This window comes from Pan paniscus, chromosome 21 (assembly GCF_029289425.2).
Source record: "Pan paniscus chromosome 21, NHGRI_mPanPan1-v2.0_pri, whole genome shotgun sequence".
Lineage (NCBI taxonomy): Eukaryota > Metazoa > Chordata > Mammalia > Primates > Hominidae > Pan > Pan paniscus.
In genome coordinates, this window is record NC_073270.2 from 16,115,206 (window position 1) to 16,135,494 (window position 20,289).

General features: G+C 36.3%; 1 protein-coding gene across 8 annotated transcripts in view; it reads left to right on the forward strand.

The window, feature by feature from the left end:
* The window catches only part of MACROD2 (mono-ADP ribosylhydrolase 2), a 2,054,393-nt gene that overhangs the window by 1,220,480 nt on the left and 813,624 nt on the right, over positions 1-20,289 (forward strand). For all 8 annotated transcript variants that reach the window (XM_055105084.1, XM_055105083.2, XM_055105081.2 and 5 more), the window contains exon 6: positions 12,414-12,535. In XM_055105084.1, coding sequence (XP_054961059.1) covers positions 12,414-12,535 — 122 coding nt within the window. The remainder of the gene's footprint in view (positions 1-12,413; positions 12,536-20,289) is intronic.

Sequence of the window (20,289 nt, forward strand, 5' to 3'; positions counted from 1 at the left end):
TAATAATTACACATTCTATTGATCTTTTTTTTTCTGATATTGTTAGATACTGCTGTGTAACATATTTTCCTACTCATACCAAATCTTCCCATTTTTAATGCCGCTAATTTCTTTCATTATAGTGCCTCTCAAGCCATTTTCTCATATCATCTCAACCACAACCCCATTTCTAAATAAAGAACGAAAATTTTTATTAATTGACCTGCATGACAACAGTATATTATCAGGGAGCCAGTCACCAGATATTATTTATTTTCAGGTTTTTTTTTTCTTTTTAAACCTGATACTCATCAAAGCCTGCATGCAAACATTTCATTCTTGGCATCTGAATTACTGTGGAAAGGTCTCTTGGTTTTCTTTGAGTGGTTTTACATTAATGGTTTCTACTAAATAATCTCGCAGAGGCACATGTTGACCTCTGTGCTCTTAGTCTCGTAATGAATTATGTTTGAAAGGCTCAGTGATATATTCTCTTCCCCTCACTGATTCTATGTCAGGCCCAAAATAGGCAAAGAAAGGGAAAAGTTAAAAAAGAAAATCTGTCTTGATACTGAACAAAATGAGTTATTTTTTATTGTCCTTTTTTCTTTTACTCTTAACTAACACTTCTCTTATTCTTGTCCCCTTTCTGCATCTTATTTCTATGTTGAGGATAGGCTCTCAGAAGACCTGACAAGCACTGCAGTAACTCACACCCCAATTCTATTTCCATTATATTTCCCTATTTCTGTTACTAACTCAGTCACTTAGAGTCAAGCTCCTTGAAATCAATTTTTACACTTTGTTTTCTCTTTTCCCACCCACTCTAAAACCATCATCACAGTTTGCCAGTTCAACTCTAAGATTCTTGAACGGTCTGCCTCTCTTTTTCATGCCTTCGACTCTGCTTTCATGTCAGCTGATCTCTTCCCTTTTGTAGCCTCTAATTCATTCTGCAAAGGAGTAAGCATGAGGAAGTAAAACTACTGTCATGATTTTGCATGGGAATTCATGTTCCCAAAGAATATCTCTTGGCTTTACTCCATGATGTCTTATAGAATTCTTGTTTAAAAAGCTGCTCCCAACCTTCTCTTCTCCATGTGAATCAGCGTATCTGATAGCAGTCATGTTGGACTTTTTTCCTTGAGTCTTTGCAAACTCTTTAAGAAATGCATTTCCATTCTCAAGAGGATGGTGAGTGGAAATACCCCGATTATCTCAAAGAAGAGGAAAAAGCAATTATTCTGGATTTTGAAGATTGAGCAAAAAACAATTGCATTTAGTTAAAATTACTCTTAAAAATCCCAGCACTTTGGGAGGTCGAGGTGGGTGGATCATGAGGTCAGGAGATCAACACCATCCTGGCTAACATGGTGAAACACCGTCTCTACTAAAAATACAAAAAATTAGCCAGGCGTGGCGGCATGTGCCTGTAGTCCCAGCTACTCAGGAGGCTGAGGCAGGAGAATGGCATGAACCCGGGAGGTGGAGCTTGCAGTGATCCGGGAGGCGGAGCTTGCAGTGATCCGAGATAGCGCCACTGCACTCCAGCCTGGGCGACAGAGCGAGACTCTGTCTCAAAAAAAAAAAAAAGAAATCCCTTAACCTACATAAAAGTGAAATTGGTGACATACCAGTTCAAAATAAGTTCAATACAAATGATTCTCCCTATGGAGTCGAAAGACATCACTGTTTCTTCAAACTTGAGGACAGATAAAATAGTTAATGATGTTCATTTTGCATTGGAAAAGTACATATTATTTATTAGATCTGCACAGTGAGAAGCTATAATGCAGCAGTTCTGAAAGTGTCACCAGAAAGTTTGAAAATAGCTCTAGTGCACAGTAAACCCATTATCTCTGAAAAGTAGGTGAGGATATTGACTGATCTACTGGGGTCCAGCAATGTAAGCCAACCTGCTCCTACTCCTGCTGTAACACTCACTCATTTAAATAAATTGCCCTTATTATTTAAATATTTTATCATTCTCACTCCACCAACACTTTGTTCATATTGTTGAATTTAAATAAGTTGAACTTGTAAAATAATGTAACTTCACAGTATAGAAATTTTCACATATTCTTTTGGCTAGAAGTTATGTTAATGTAATTCTTGAAGTAGCCTCTTCTCATTTGTCTTTTCTAAATACAACAGTTCCTTAAGAAAATGAGATGTAGGGCCTGGAGTGAAGATGTAGAGCCTAGGTTTAGTGCAGAGCTGTCCTATGAATGGATCAATTTCAGAGAGAAATCAGATCCGCTTTATTTTGGTGGAGAGGTGGATTCATTATATCTAAATGCTACTTTTTAAAGAAATGTGAATAGTGAGCCCATTAATTCCTTCAGAGGGTGTCTAGAAAGTCTGTCATGTTCCATTTTGTGATTTGAGAGCCAAAACCTATCTCTAAAACAAAGCAGATTTATTCTAAAATGAGCAATATGCAGATGAGGGAAATGACAGGTTTAGAGAATGCACTTATTTAATCATCTCCTGAAAAAAAAAAAAAAAAAGGCAAAGGGATCGCTGCACATTTTTTTTTTTCTGTTTGAGTCTTTGGATAGAATCTCATAGCTTTTGTTAAAGAGTGTGATAGTGTTAGAATCTTATTTTTAAATCTTCCATAGTGCAGTCATTAGGAGATTTTTGATGAGGTTTTGATGAGTCTTTCTATGAAGAAACAGCTTTTCAGCTCTATAAAATGTATGCTGAATGAGCTGAACCAGTATAACTAGATGCCATTGCTTGCCCAGTCTAGATTATCCCTTCTACCTCATTGTTTTCTGTAATCTGGTACATCATTCCTGATTAGATTGATTATATCGGGCCAACTTTTATTTAATCACCCACAGATTCACTAATTATCCATTAAGCAACTGTTCCCATAGAATTCTTGGCTTTGTGGGAAACACAGACATAGATTTGTCATATTCCCTGCAGTGGAAGCATCGAGTCACTGCAGGAAAACAGAAATCACAGAATCATGACATTGCAGAGTTAGCAAGAATCTTGGGACATAGGTAGTCATATCGGATTGTCTTGAATGATAGGGCATTCCCTGCCGCCTAAGGCAGGATACTATGTGATTGGAGAGCTCTGACCGATGGAAACTTCTCAGAAATGTTCGTGTTCAAAGTCATATTAATGGTTTATCATAAGTGATATTATAGAGCAACAGAGGTGAAGTGAATTCAAACTCTGTTCATATAGAGGAATTTATGGATCTCATCTTTAAGGAAGCGAAATTCTTCACAGTGTAGGAATCTCCATGAGAAACTATTTCATAAGAAGAATTTTCAGAGAAAAAAATGGGGGGGCTCTCCAGAAATGGGGAAAGTCCTGTAGTCAGAAAAGCACAGACCTGTTTGGTGAGAGTCATGGAACAATTGCCCTATGCACTGGCACATAGTGGGTTCTCACTAAATATGTATTATATAAAGGACAGAATTAATGACTGAGTGGATGATTGCAGAAGAGTCTTTCTTGTCCAGGCGTGTGGTGGCACGGGAGTGGTAAAGGAATGCTGACGACAAGCACATGCAACCTCAGCATCAGCCTGCGTGTCCCGACATTGACCCATCTGCACATTTCAGTCCCAGCCTAGATTCTGCATTTGTAGAATTACCCTTGCAGTGGGGACTAACATTCATTCATTTTACCCACAGTATAGAGTCTTTAAAGCTGATTTTCTCCTTGCATCTTAATAAAATACTGGTTTTGCATCTCTCTGAAAAGGCTGCAAGTTGCTGACATCTCTTGAACCAGAACAAAGATCTTATTATCATCTTCCTTGAAACAGTCATATTGTCTATTTGGACCTTCACCTCCTCTCACCCCTGCTATTGAAGCACTAGAAATGCCATGCATTTGACTCACTTCCTTCTGGGATGTGTTCTCTTTGGGTTCATTCTAAAATGACATGAAATGTTGGAATTCTGCAGATAATTCAGCTTCCCACATTTCCTCTGAGACCCCTCTCTGTTGGAAATAACACTATTGTGATGCAGATGCCCCCAATACCCTGTGGAATCTCAAAACTATCAATGGCTGACCACAGGATATCCCTTTTCCATGAGTTTCAATCTGTGTTATTAAAAAGGGACCCTTACATGTAGGAGTCCAATTTGAAACAGGATACAGTCCCATCAACAAGGTCAGTCTCAAATAGATTTGTGCAGGAAAGGGAGAGCTGATAAAAAATTAAACATGAGCTTTGCCTCTTTCTTTTTTAATATAGAGGATGGCATTTTGGTAGAAATTGATTGAATGATATTTTATAACGTGGGCTTAAAACATCACAGCTTTGAAGTCAATGAAGAATAAAACATATTATCAGCACATGATGCCCCAAACATAATAACATTATCACATTCTCATGTAAAAATGGAACCAACTTTCCAGTTGAGCTGTAAGTATGCATTTGAGCTTTGGCAGTGCATTCTGTATGCCTCTATCAACTGTAAAATGCAAATGTTTAGTTGCTGTGTATGTAACCTTAGACATAGATATCTTATTTAGAGAACCATAGCATCAAGGAGGGTGAGAGAGGTAAACCAAAAGCCCTTTGTAACCAAGAACAGTGAAAAACAGCAATGGGTCAACTCACAAACTCAAAGGAAACTAGATTTAAAAATAACATTGTGAATTCTAGTGTATCCCAAACTCATGCAAAAAGTTGAATGACTATAGTCTTTCTGGACATAGACAGAAATCCTTCATACAGCTGAAGAAATGTATGAGAGTAATCCGAATTTAGAAAAATGCTGCAGGATGAGTTGAAGTACATTTTCAATGATATCTTTGGCAGATTGAAAAGGAACATCTTATAGACAATTGATTGTTTCTTGAAATATAATAAAAACAAACTTTGAAATGTGTATATGAAAACACTGACCTATGTGGAAAGAAAAGGCAGCATTTACTTTGTAATGCTATCAGGTGGTAATTCAATTTTCTGTTAACTGAAATTCAAGTATTCTGTTTCAGGTCATAGATTGGTGGTGCTTATCATATAAATTGGCCAATAAGATTTACAAATAGTACCTTTAGTGCTCAGTTTTGTGGTTGTATCTCTAAAAAAGAAAATCAGTTTAATTCCATGCATTGGTTTTCTTCTTAAAATTCATGCAATTTGATATGATTGACAAGGCACAGCATTATTATGCAGTCTGTTAGAAGGACCGATTATGCTTATGAATACAAGAATGGAGTGAATGAAAGCAATGTGTAATTGATTCTACACTTGGTCTGACTGTTCATTAACAGTTTGAATGTAGCGCAGTTGCTTCTCAAATGGAAAATGATGAGAGCAACCTATCTGTGCTCTCTCATTTGTTTTAAAATTCATTATGCTAATATTTTTTCACAGAATGTTTTTGCTGCATTTGTTTTGCCAAGGATAAGTCTGATTGAATCTTTGTAAATAATTCTACTGCTTTCAATATTTATTTGGCATTTCAATCACATATTTTTCAATTTACACTTTTGGAAATGAAAGTAGGCTCTCCCCCACACCTCTTTCAAAGAAAACCTTATATCCTATCCTCCTTTTCTATATAATTCAGACTAATGTCCCAGGATAAATAGGAGTGGGGTAGTGCAAAGTGGTGCGATAGTTATCTCTTCAGAACAAAAAAGCTGATTTACAGACTGATTGATTTCAGAAATAGATGAGCAAAAACAGATTCCATTTGTCTTGCCACATTTTAGTCTGATGAAGCACAAAAGGGCCTGCCATCTCATTTTCCATAGCTCTTCAAGGGGTTGCATTTGAAATGTTGATTAAATGTACAAATTGCATTGCTGTTTTCGTGGCTTTCCTGAGTGCTGTAGGAGAGGGCTTCAATGCACAAAGGCTGCTTTTCCTTTCTTGAATGTGGAGCTGGACACTTTAGGGAAATAACATCACTTTCACCACTCATAGGAAGTTATGATGCTAATTCTGTGACAGCCATGTCTGCCCTTTCCTCTGTCCACAGGTTCCTGCCACATTATAAAACAAAAGAACTAAACCAGCACTGTGCCAGTCATTTCTATCTAGGGGCTACAATTACATTCATTATTCCCAAATTAGATTGTGTTTACAATTAATACTAATCTCATATTTCAATCTTTGGCTACCTCAGATTTTTATTAAATTAGCAGTTGACTGATTGAGATAATAGGTCTGAGAACTCCATACTGGTAAAGTTTTAATCATCTCAGCCTTTTCTCTGATTTCTTATTTATCTGCCACCTGACTTTGTACTTGGGGCTCACCAAAATAAAGCGCCAACTGTCTGGGGAGTCCTGCATTATAGCTGTTTTAAGATATGTTCAAAATTTTTTTACTGCTCTTCCCATCAAGAGGTGAGGTCTAGGTCCTTCCACTTGAAAAAATTTGAGATCTTTGTGACATTGGCAACCAATAGAATATTGTGGTAGTGATGCTGTGTGACTCCCAAGCCTGTGTTATAAAAGGCAACATGGCGTCCACCTGCTGGTACACTTGCTCTTAGAGCCCTGAGTTGTCATTTAAGTTATCCAACTGCTCTGAGGCTTCTGTGCAGTGAGGAAACCCAAACTAGCCCACATGGAGAGTCCTTGAGACCACATTAAGAGAGAAAGATGTCAGTCCAGCCTTTGGCTCCCACGGTCCTCCACTGCTCCAGTGCCAGCCACCAGTTGACTACAACCAAATGAGAGACCCTAAGCCAAACCCCCTAGCCAAGCCATTGCAGAAGGTCTGACCCGTAGAAGCCAAAAGAAATAATAGGATGGTGGTTGCTGTGTTAAACCACCACGTTTTGTGGTAATTTGTTGCATATTGCAACAAATCTAACCACAAAGCTAACCAGAATTTGCATGTATACCAGCATGAGGCTAAAGTAATGAGATTCATGACAAACATGCCAAAATGTGTACATACAAATGTATGCCATTCATTTCTTTCAATAAGCAGTCACCTTGAGAGGAACTTACTCATAATCATATTGTCACTGTGATGTTGTCATTGTGATGCTGTCATTATCTCCCCACATTGATCTCTGACTTTGGGCACATTATTCTGTCTCTCTGGGTTGCTTGAAAAGTAGGCGTAGATTAAATTTTTACATAGTCTTTTCTTAATCTCTAAAAATTCTTGACAATTATTCAAAATTCTTTGGTTGTTGAGGTAACCAAAGGAGGAGATAACCAAAGGAGGAGCATAAGAAGTATGCTCTGGCCGGGTGTGGTGGCTCACGCCTTTAGTCCCAACACTTTGGGAGACCAAGGTGGGTGGATCACTTGAGGTCAGCCTGGCCAACATGGTAAGTTCGAGACCAGCCTGGCCAACATGGTAAAACCCTGTGTCTACTAAAAATACAAATATTAGCTTGGTGTGTTGGTGCATGCCTGTAATCCCAGCTACTGAAGAGGCTGAGGCAGGAGAATTGCTTGAATCCAGGAAGCAGAGGTTGCAGTGAGCCAAGATTGCACCACTGCACTGCAGCCTGGGCAACAGAGCGAGACTTTGTCTTAAAAAAAAAAAAAGTATGCTCCTATCCTACGTTACCACTTTAATATGTAAACTGATGTCACACTCAGTTTACATATTAAAATTATAGTAAAACTTTAATGGTTGATGCTGGCCATGTAGGAAAAAAATGCCCTCTTGTTCATCATTTAAACCCTATATTTATCTGAAAATAATTTTTTAATATAAAGAAATTATTGAGGCTAGGAAAATAAAAGAAAGATATACCTAGGGGAGTCATTCTGTTAAATTCCTTGAAATTATATCTAACTTTTTCTTTAAGAGTATTTTTATATGTGTAATGATATAAGCTCATCTTTGGAAAGCACATTAATGATCTTTAAATTTTATAAGGACAGGGTAAATGGGATTCCAGAATATGGATTAATAAATCATATACTCTTTGTTTAAATGTTTTAATTTTTGAATAGCTAATGTATTCACATAACTTGAACATCAAAAAATAAAAGCAGTGAAAAGTTTCCTCCCCATATTCCCTCCCCCATCTTCATAGTTTCTGTCACTCTTCTAGTAGGTAACCACTGTTATTAACTGCTAGTTTATCCTTCCAGAGATGTTTTATGCATGTAGCTAAAACAAACCTATATTCTTCCCTACATCGGTAGAGGAATTTTTTTTAACACTAATGGTAGTGTGCTTTTCTGAATTTTATTTTTACGTTGTAATGTGTCTTAGGTATCTTTCCATATGCATACATGAAGGCCTTCTTTGTCTATTTTACAGAAGCGTAGCATTTCATAGTATAAATGAACCATCGTTTTACTAACATTGTTTAGTCTGTCCCCTATGGTTGGACATTTAGCTGTTTCCCATCTTGCCTTATTATATACAATGTTTCAGGGAATGACCTGTGTAAATACTATTCTGCATATGGACGAGCATATTATCTTTAGGATATATTGCTAGGAATAAAACTCCTGGATCAAAAGGAGTCTACATTTGTAATTTTGTTAGATATGATTAAATCATTTTCTCTGGAGATAGTGCCAATTTGCACTTCACTGTATAATCGTGTTTGGGAAACGTGAACCATGATTGATGCTCATTTATCTGGACAAAAATGAATTAAACTTCTTAGAATCTTTAGCTCAGTTCCTGATAGACGTGTACAGAAGGAGATGCACTTGAGAGCTGCAAAAAAAAAATGTTATTCTGATTTATTCCTTCTTTTGACTTTGAATACTGAAGGCCAAAGAGGAGAGTGACTTGCAGAAGGTCACGTAGCTGATTAGTGACAGATCTGGGACTTACAACCTGTAGTCAGATCTTAGGATTGGTGTTCTTTCCACATGAATAAAGAGATGGTAACTTTCTGTCATTCCTGCCTGTGTGCTGAGGACTCCTTGTACACTGCTGCTGTTGATGATGACATTTACCATTTCTTGAGCCTTCCTATGTATCAGACTTTGAATTTAATACTTCTATTTACATTATCTTATTTATACCAAGGGATTCAAAACCCATGTGCAAGATAAAGCATTGTCCATAGGCTTTGCATCCATTTATATTACATATATATGTCCACTATGAAGATGCTACTGTGTTTAATAAAACATAAACCAATACAAATCATCATTAAAATTATAATAGCTGTTTGTCTCTAACATGTTCTCAATGGATTTTGAAACTATTGTGAAAAATTAGTCATATTTTGATATTAAAAAGCATTCTTATAGTCAAAAGCCTGTGAGCTGCTTAACCATGTTTAAGATCACTGTTACCTGCCCAGATATTCTATTTTCCATCCCTCTCCATTATAAGGTTAGATATTAATAATGCTACACAACACAGAAGAGACCACAGAGATAATCTAAGCAGGAGATTCATTTTACAGGTAAGGAAAAAGGCAAGGACCACTGAAATGACGGGTTTATCTGAGGCACTTGATGACTAAGGGGCTGGAAGTGGAATTCAAAGACAGGCCTCCTGACTGAATTTTCTAACAGAAAACGAGAAACTCAGTGTGGAGTAGTTACTCATAAGTACTATGAACAATTAAAATAATGAAGGAGATTTCCTGTCTAGCCTCATATTGATTCACCTCCAGCTTTGTGGATCTGAGAGGTCATCATGTTGGTCGATAATAACATTCGATCTTGGATGCTATAAATTTAATATAGAGCATAAATACAAAGATCAATATTTTAATGCTGAGGAGGCTCATTTATTGGCTGTTTATCCTCAGACCTTTAAATGAAATGGAGAACTAAAGAAATGCAAGGAATAATTTTTCATAAATTTCATTTAAGTTTTATAGACGATGATGACTAAAGGAAAGCAAAGGAAAAGTTTATGCTGTCACTATTTCCTACACTTATGGGCTTTTCTCTCTTTCTCTTTCTCTTTCTCTCCCTTATCCCTCCCTCCCTTCTCCCTCCCTCTTTCCCTTCCTCCCTCGCCCCCGTTAATATCTCTAAGCCTCTTCTTTACTTTGCTCAATGTCTTTTATTACTCCAGATAAGAGGCACTTATTCTTGATCTTCTCCATCCACAAAGTAAGAGAACCATGGTCATGTCCCGTTGTTCTTTCATGTATTAAGTGTTTGATGTTTAGAAGCAGTGGGGAAGGGGCTAAAAAGCATAGACTTTGTCTTCAACAATGGGAACAAGATTGCCAAAATGGCCCTGGAACAACATTTCCCAAAGGTGAAATTGTGGAAATCTAGTCCTATAAGGTGTTCTTCAAAGCACAGGTTTCAATCGTCAACTGTATTTAGGAAACAGAGCATTTTATATTCTCCTCCTGGAGACGCACAACTCCTTATGGCATTTTAAATGCCCACTGAAGTCTTGCAGTAAGGTAACTGGTGTGATAGAATTTCACCTGTTTTTTTTTTCAAATTTAATTGACCTTTAAACCCATATCATACCGAACCCATTTGGGGAAATGCTGCTTTATAGAATTGTGTGTTATTCTGGTTCAATTTTTCTGTCATTTGGATCCATTAGAAAACTTAGAATATCATAGTTGGGTATAAATAACAAGTAGCCACAAGAGGGGAAATAAAGTAAGGCTAAGCACCATCTCCTTCCTTTATGGATTCTAACATTCATTAAAGAAACTAAAGTACAATATTCATATAAATATTTACTATGGTACAGGACTTGTATTGCTTGAATTTATGCAACTCTTGCTTGTTACTTTTATTACAAAAAAATGATATCACTGTGTGCTATTTTTTTTCCTGAGTACACCTCAAGCCCATTTATCCTTCACTTATATATTGTAGTGGTTCTCACTTTAAAAGTAAGTTTACCTGTGAAACAATATCTGCGTGAACTTATTAGTGAAGTTTTGTATGCCTCCTTTGATCCCATGAGATGAGCCCCTCTTTAATATCGGCTGACAAGGGTTTAAATACTGTTTCAGAATTAATCATGAAAACCAATGCTTTAGGTCTTTTCTCAAACATCAAATAGTATCAACATTTAGTGGGCAACCAACAGAGATTTTTCTTTTCTTTTTCCTTCTTTCTTTTTTTTTTTTGAGATGGAGTCTCACTCCGTCACTAGGTTGTGAGGTGCAGCGGTGCAGTCTCGGCTCACTGCAAGCTCCGACTCCCTGGTTCAAGCGATTCTCCTGCTTCAGTCTCCCGAGTAGCTGGGACTACAGGCACGCACCACCACGCCTGGCTAATTTTTGTATTTTTAGTAGAGATGGGATTTCATCATGTTGGCCAGGATGGTCTCGATTTCCTAACCTCATGATCCGCCCACCTCAGCCTTCCAAAGTGCTGGGATTACAGGTGTGGTCCACTGCACCTGGCGAGATTTTTCTTTTAGTGACTTATTTGCTGCCATTGAAATGCCATATGCGTTTTTTAAACTGTACCATATTCTTATTTTTGTATACTCTTATTCTTCTGTCATTCTTGTTGGAATTGAGTGGTACTGATTAGTCAACACAAATAATTTCATTATAATATTCCAATTACATTAGACTGAATTTGTCTTTGTGATGAAAGTTGATTAGTTGTTCTGATTTACACCAATGAAAGGGACTAATAATTCAATTCACCGATAAGACTGGGAAGCAAGACTTACAAGGCATTTTCAGGTAAATTTGATTAAAATGTGGCGTTTTTCTTCTGCTCTTTCTTAAAATGAGGACAGTCCCCTTTCACTACATTCCTAAAATTAAAAGTTTATGTGTGTGTAGAGATTAAAAGAATAGCACAATGGCTTGTTGTGTATATAAAAATATCAAATTTTGTGTTTTTCAACATAAATAGGAGTTGAACAGTATAGATTGCATTAAAATGTTTGAATGTTTTAATAATACAATAAAATAGATAATTAACTATTAACCTATTAAAATAGGTATGAACTATTAGCATACCTTATGTAGGTGAGGATTGGTAGGTTATACTCCAAAATTGGCAGGAATGTTTTGCAATTATTCTTCTTAAGGTTATTACTGATTATTAAAAATTCTCTTGGTATTTTTTTTCAGAAACTTGCTCTTCTTTATTGTGTACAATGCCTGAAGGTTGTCTTAGAAGTAAGCTAGGCTAGCACTGGCTCTTCCCATGCCAATCCAGATGTTCCTTTTGCAGGCAATTACTCCTCAGTTTATTTCCCCAGTTTATTTCCCGCCAAGGATTTGTCTTTTTCCAGGGAGCCAATTATGCACGTCTTATACTATAATCTGTGTCACTTGAATCTGACCAAAAACTATGAAACAATTCACTGGTTGGGGATTCCTTTTCACAATTATCATTTTCCTGGGAAATTGCCTACTTTAGGAGGTTGTGCTACTTAAGATCTTCTACCAGAGAAATATTTGCATCACCAATGTATTGCTTAGCTTGCTTGTCTCCAGGCTCTAACACAAATACCTAAAATAAATAAAGTATTAATTATTTAAAAAAAGTGAAAAATACCTCGCTTATCCTCTTTTTCCTTCCTTTTGTATTTACAGATGTCATCCATACTGTAGGGCCAATAGCCAGGGGCCATATTAATGGTTCCCACAAGGAAGACCTTGCAAATTGCTATAAATCATCTCTGAAGCTGGTGAAAGAAAATAACATCCGATCAGTTGTAAGTAATTTTATGTTTTTTATTTCTCACTCTTTTTCAACCTTTATGCTTTAGTAATCTGTCTTGTCTAAAAAGAGATAGGAAACCATTTCCAAACTTTTGAGAACTAAGTTTAAGGATCTTAGTAGCCGATTTGGTTATCATGACTCTAATCTTTGATGTGCCATAAATATTTGCTAAATTTTTCATGATGTTTCAGAATTTAAAACTATAAAACCTCAGAACTGGATTTATCTTATCTACTTTTTCCTCTTTATTTTGCCACTTACTTTCTTTTGGAGAAAGTAAATATTATGGTAGTGGCCAGCAGATTTAAAGAAGGAAAATAGCAAGTGCTGAGTTTGTTATAATAGTGCACATTTAATATATATTGGTTGTATGCTTGTGCATTCTGGAGCCATGTTTAATCTCTATGTACATGCATGAATGTGTGCGTGCATTCTCATGCTAGCGTCAGACATGATTTATCTGCAGGAAATTACTCTGCGTATGTATTTTAACCTGAATGTTGTTATTCTTTTAGATTTATTTTACTCTTATTAAACTAATATTCTGTAGGTGGTAGCTGGGTATACCACAGCTCTTCTAAGTTTTATCAGTAGACAAAGGGAGTTCAGAAAATGTGGATCTAATCTATTTCCTTACCATTAGGCTACGATGAAAGGAATTCTCTTCTAGCTGGATTTGGAGGTATTTACTCACCTGCTTTTCCTTTCCAACATGTTCTACCTTTATTACATCTCAATTACACCAAGAAAATCAAACTATAGAAAAACACACTGTAAATATCTAATAATAAGTTAATTTGGCTGGAATCCCTTGGTTGTTCCCCCTCCCCCATATAGATTATAGCCTTGCTGAAATTGTGGGGCAGAAAAAATAGTTAAATGCTTGATTTCATAGCAGACTGAATAGATCAGCATTGCTTGATAGTTCACAGAAGTAGTGGTTTTATTATTTGCATGAAGAAATTTTGAGAAGCAGATACATGTAGGTAACCCTGGATGGTTGTTATGCTTTTTGTGCATGATTGTAATTATGAAGTGCATTTTTCAATGCAACATTGGTGATTCTGCTTGAAATAAGGAAACTTTTCATGACCTAATTATATAGCCCTTTTTAATCTTTGGATAATTATTAACAGAGCTGGATATTTTATTTCTCTCTTTGATTTTCTAAAATTTTGTTCGCAAATGGCTCAATACATAAGATCCTATTCTCTCTTAGAGGTGAAAGCTGAAGTTCAAAGAGAATGGAGCAAAGTATACCACAAGACCAGTTGGTTAATTTTGTTCTCTATAGGAAAATAAGATAAATCAAAACAGGTATGCACATTTAGGGAATAATTAAAATTTTGTCAATATGGCTTATTGATTTAAAAAAGCAAAAGACTGAAGTGCTTGGAAAATGGATATGTAGAGAAGTTTCCAACTTGGAAAATACGGATTTTGAGGCCTGAAGAGAATTTGCTAGTGGAATCACTGGCATCTCTAATGACTTGTTTTTAAAAGCCAAGAAAAAGTAAGAAGTAAGAAGTTTGTTAGAAACAGTATAAAAATAACATTCAACCTTTTAATAGAGAAAGGAATCTCTAACTGTAATTATCTTAAAACAATCGTGTTACTCTATTTGCTACCATTAGATAAGCAATGGAAGAATTATGGACTAAGTTAACTTTTTAACAAATGGCATGCAGATGGGCTGAAGTAATGCTCCTGTAATACTCTAGTCATTCTTTGATAGGAATTAGGTCTACCTTAACATCTTTGATGATTATTTTGAAGGGCCAATTACATATTACTTGGATGAAATTAGCAGGTAAGGCTGAACTGAATTTATCCCAATATTAGTAAATAAAAATGGAGATAGAAAATACACAAAATGTGGGAAGAAATGTCCAATGAAATTGATCATCATGTTTTGCATGGTAGACTACAGTTGCCATCAAATGTCTTGTCTCTTTTACACATAAAAAAGAAAAATATTTTTCTTTTCTTTCTCCCTCCTTCCCTTCCTTCCTTTCTTCCTTTCTTCCTTTTTTTGGAGTAAATGGGGCTTTCTTCTTTATGTGGTGTGTCATGTTCTTGATCACCATTAAATAAATAATAATGCTAATCTCATCACATTCTGATTATGTAGAGGGAAATAGAAAACTTTCAGAAACATGATTATGACTGGATACATGTTTTATAGTATAGGCTTGTATTTTGTCAACTTATCACAATAGATGGTAGACATGGTTGATATAAAAAGCCTGGTTACTAGGATGAAAAATAAACTTAACTTGAACTCATTTATGTACATGTCAAAGAGAATTTCTCATAAATCCTTTTATCAGAGTGGCTTAGTGTTTGCTTTGCCACTTATTACTGTGTGACTGTGGACAAGTATTGTCAACATTTTGTAACCTCGGTTTCCACTTATAAAGAATCAGTAAATTACTACTGTTATTGCAGACCTGTCCAACTCATGCAGCTGTTGTTATAGGGATCAGTCGGGATAATGTGTATAAGATAATTGGAGGAATGGAATTCTCTGAAAAGTATTTGACAATGTTACTTCAAATATAAGACGTTTTTACACCTTATGATTTGGCAATTTAAGGAAATATCACTTATTTCTTTGATATCTATTCTGAACACCAGAACTCTAGACATTTACCATGTAATTTCTTGATGTTTTTAAACAACAGGGAAATGTCCAGGAATAAATTAAATATTTGATAGGCACCACTTTTCTGCTAAGGTTAAACCAAAGGCTTTAGGATCACAGCACAGGGTCCAACATATATATTCTTATTCTTATTTTACCAAAAGAATAGATTCTTCAAATATTTTTAATGGATGTAAGACAAGTAGTATGATAATTTATTTAATAAATATGAATAAGACCTACTGTGTACCCTGACGTTATCAGGTAACTTCCATGACAAAGAGAGGATCTAGTGGTTGTTTTCTAACAAAATGTGCCTCCATCTTATGACCACCTAGACAAATAAATGGACAAGATCATCATGTCCACTGTGTGATTTGAGAATACTCTGTAGTTCTCTTATCACTTTTAAATATCTTCCCAGAGATGCATGAAATTCCATAATTAATGAGTAATTTAGGATGTTAAGGCATTGTTCTTTCTCTGCAAATTTCCTTTAAAATGCAGATACTCATGAGATCAGTAGATAATTAATTTTCTAATACCTTAATATGAAGAAATTTATCAAATTACTTTTCATGTTGACAGGATAAATTAGAGTATGATAAAAGTACTGAGCACCTTAGCCTGGGGGAGGAGAATTGGAGAAAGGTCTGAAAGGAGATGGAGAAAAACAGAAAAAAGAGTAGGGTATAAATAAATTTCACCTATCTCTCAGTTTTGCTAAGAGGAGATCATTCTTGAATAGTAGAGAGGGAAATGTTATAGTCATACATAATTATTTAGAAATAAGATAGTGATTTGGGCGTAAGATGTGTTGTGGATAAAAATTTTTACCATGAAAAAATACTATATATTTTATTAACTTAGGGGAAAAAATTCATTACATTTCTCTTCTCCATACATTCTTTGTAGCAGCTGTTTTTTCATACCTATCCACATTTGCTTTAGGTGGTAAAGGAAAAACAGAAATTAATCAACAAATCAAATGGCTCATTTTACAATGGCATTTCTCTTTTATGAATGATGATTTAGTGCTTAATATTAGGAAATATTTAAATGTAAGATTTTAATCCTGATTCTCCTTCTAATCTTACCATAAATCGTTTCAATTGAAAAAATATGACCAATCTTTCATGCCTCCTAGACCTAGTCTCTGCAAATTTATTTCTTCCAAATATTATTCCTTATTCCAAATGTTAAAGTCAGTTATTTTTATTTAACCATGAGTTAACCTTGGATCCAAAAAATTTATTTTTATATATATTTATTTATATATATATATTCTTGACAACCTTGAGATTGTTGATTGCAAGATAGGCAAAATTTAAGGCACCATGAAGAGGATAATTAGCAGTATAAACTGGAAATTGGAGTGGGAATAAAAGAAAACTTTAAAAGAAGACCAGGGAGCCTACAGATTTTCTCTGTAAAACCTTGGGAAAGACAAAGATATAGCTGTCAAAAAAGAAAAAAGACCCAGGTTGAATCCCAGAAGTCTAATGCATATGACCTGAGGAATGCATAGTCAGACCAGTGAAATCAAGCATCTGAATTATGCTGATTTCTAGAACAACAGTATATCCTGAAACAATGAAAACTACACATATACATGATATCCTTGGCTATATATATCTAAAACATACTAACAGAAATCGTGTATATTGGTGAAAATCTTGGTGAAATCTCGGGGTGAGCGTAGGGGTGAAGACAAGAAAGAAAAATTTCTATTGAGCCAGGGCTGGAAAATGAAAATGCCTAATTTTGTATCCATTATCACCACACACTGATGGAGAGGATACATAGATATTTTCTTATATATCATGCTGTCTTTATTCTTTTTGTTTGTGAGCACAGAAATATTTTGTAATGATTTTTATGTGTTTATCCTGACTTCTGTTTCCCTTCTTTTAACATCATGTTCATTTTTAAAAAACTAATCCATGCCATACAAAAAGGATCACAGCAATTTCTTCTCCTACCACCAGTTAAAAGGCATAGATTTATATTTGTCAATCATATTAGGTATTTGAGAAAACTATTTTCACTGATGAAATACAATGCACCCTGTCTGACATTCTTTGAATGACAACATGTAATCGAGTAGATGTTTTATTTTGAAAAAACCATAATCTGCATATAAGCCAGATTTTACTTAGGTTAAAAATTATTTTCCCATGAAAATAAATACTAATTGACATAGGAATTTGGTGATTTTATGTGATTATGGGCAGACTAAAACGTGTATATTTGTTTAAATGGTGTATGCTACCTGTGATTTCCACAAGCATCATGCTAGATGATTTTTTTGAATGAAAAAACATTGTAAATTTTTGTTAGTAGGAACCACCCAATTTCAATAGGGATCCCTCAGAGCTAACTGATGTTCCTTCCATGAGTCATAGATCTTGAGAAGCAAGAGCTTCCAATGGGAAAGATGATGGGCCTGCAAATTCAGTACTACCTCTAGGCATTGTGGCAATCAAGCAATTTTGGAATTCTGCATTTAGTTGTTCCACTGTAGTGTAGGTTTTCATTTTAAGGCGTAGTCAAGTGAATCTTATTTTCTTATACAAGTTCCCTTCTGAGAGGGTTGCCATGGCAATGAGTTCTCAGCCTGAAATTCTTAAATGTTGGTTTTATTTCATTATCTGAGTTTCCATTACAGGCCACATCAATCAATGCAGTTCTCTATTCAAGAACACGTCTGCAGCCTTAAAAAGCTGACCCTTTCATTTGGTACCTCTGCTCCTCTGCCTAACTTGATGTCACCATTTCCCAGACAACTCTTCATCTCCAAGAACCCTCTTCTACAGGGCTGTCAATTTGATCTTTTCCAGTTTCCTTTTAAGGCAATATCTAGTCTTGGTTCTCACCTGTCTCATTTTCTCATTTATAAAGGGTAATACCAAGTCTCTATGTCTTCCCTGGTTGGGTTTCTAACAGCTGTGTGACTAACAATACTATTAATAAGTAACAAGAACAAAGGCACTTTTGCATTTGTGCATCACTCTACAGTTTACAGCAGTGTATTCCTATACATCATCTCATTTATTTTTCAAATTCTCTAACTTGCTGCCACTGTTACTTTGATTTAGCCAGTGTGGGAAAAAGCTAACTCAAGACTTTTCCTTTCTTCTTTTCCCCTACATTCACCTTTCATAAGATCTCCTCAGAGGGCACAGAGGTACACAGGTTATTGTTACTGGGAGTGACAAGGGACAGGACAGGCAGCAGAGTCGAGGAGGAGGGCGGGCATGGAATGATAGTAAATTCACAGGCTGTGCCTTGGAAACAGATAGTTATACAACCAAACCCACATTGACAGATCCTGCACAATTTGTGTCTTCTGGTGGCCACACCAGAGAGATGATTTGAGTTAGAGGGGTGAATGAGATCAATCATTGAGCCATGAAATATAGTAATAAGAATAGCAAATGTTTCTGAACTCCCACTTGGTGCCAGGCACTGTGTTTTAGTCATTAATTCTCAAAACAATCCTGAGTTAGAAAATGTGATTTCTTCCATCTTAGAGATGAGGAATATGCACCAGAAGGAAACTGCCTTCCCTGTGGCTCAATTCCTCATCCAAGGATATGAGCCAAAACCAAGGTGATGCATATCGCGATTCTGTTTCTCCACTAGCTAAGCATTATGTTGACGACCGTAACTCTATGCATTCTGTGGGCTATTACACTAACCTGCCATCTGTAGGTTGGACCTGTAACACTACTGGTCTTAGCTCAAGTGAATTAACGTCTTACCTTGAACAAAAAGTTGAGGTGGGATTTAAACTGAGGTAGTCTAAATCTAGTGGCCTAAGCCACTGTGAAGTTCCTTTTTCTTTCCTCCATTATTATGTGCCTTTTTTTTGTCTAAACCAGTGGTTCTCAGTGGGTGTAGCACTGCCCTCTAGGGACCATTTTGTGAGGGTGGTTTTGGGCAGTGACAACAACTAGGGAGTGCCACAAGCATTTTGTGGGCAGGGACAGGGATGTTGTGACATGTGGTCTGGCCAAGCCCACACGGGAAAACTGTCCCTCCTCCCACACAATGTTTTAACGTTTTGCCAGACAGTCATATAAGTGAAAACCTGTTTATAAACACCAAGATACATCAAAACAAAGCCTCTCTCTCTTTTTCACTGTATCCTGGACTATCATGAAAATTAAAGGAAGCTTGTACTTAGTTTGCATAGAACTTTACCAAGAGTGCCTGAGAAAATTATGCTACAGATGGCCATGCCCAAGCAGCAGGAGAGTTTTTCACACCTGGTTGAGTCCACATTTAGAGATTTTTTTTTTTGTAGTGGTTCTACGTAGTGAAGCAAACATCTTCCTTCTTCATTGCGTGTTCTAGTGTATTCATGCCCTTGTCTTTACATGTTGAAAATAGAATTTTACTATAAATACTTTCATTTTAAATCATTTTCATATCACACTTATGGCACTCTATTGATTTTTTTTAAATCGATGTGTTGTTTTCATTTGGCTTCCCTTGGGAACAGACCCTGAGCCGAGGTGTGGTGTGCACGTGCTTTCTATAGGAGGTGATGACAGGGAACAGCGCAGAGGAGTGGGGATGTGAGGAAGGGAAGAAAAAGCAGCCAGGAGGAGTGGGAGTGTTATAAGTTGGCAGTGTGGTGTGGACAAGTGGGGCTCTGTCTTGCTGGGGAGCTTTCGGCAACCATGTAGAACATGCCTAGAAGTGGTCCCATCTGACGGAGGAGAAAAGCTGGACTATTTTTTTGTATCTTTCCCCCTTCATCAGCTGGCTGAGAACTGCTCCTGGGTCATTAACTTCCCAGCATTTCTTATCTGCCCGCTTGGGCAGGCAGAGGGAAAAAGCTCAGGCAGAGAGTGACAGCAAGGGTATTTGCTAGAAGATGCTGTGGATGGGCATGTTCTAGAATGATGAGAACTAGGCAGATATGGGTGGGGCACTGATGCCTGTTTCATGTGTGCAGATGAGTGTTAATATTGATAAATGTCATTTCTGCATAGCAAGGGGACTTTACAAAATATTTGTTATAAAAGGGTTTGCTGAGCCTGACAGAAATGAGAGCATTGGTTTAAGTTAAACAGAGTTTCTAATAGAGCAAA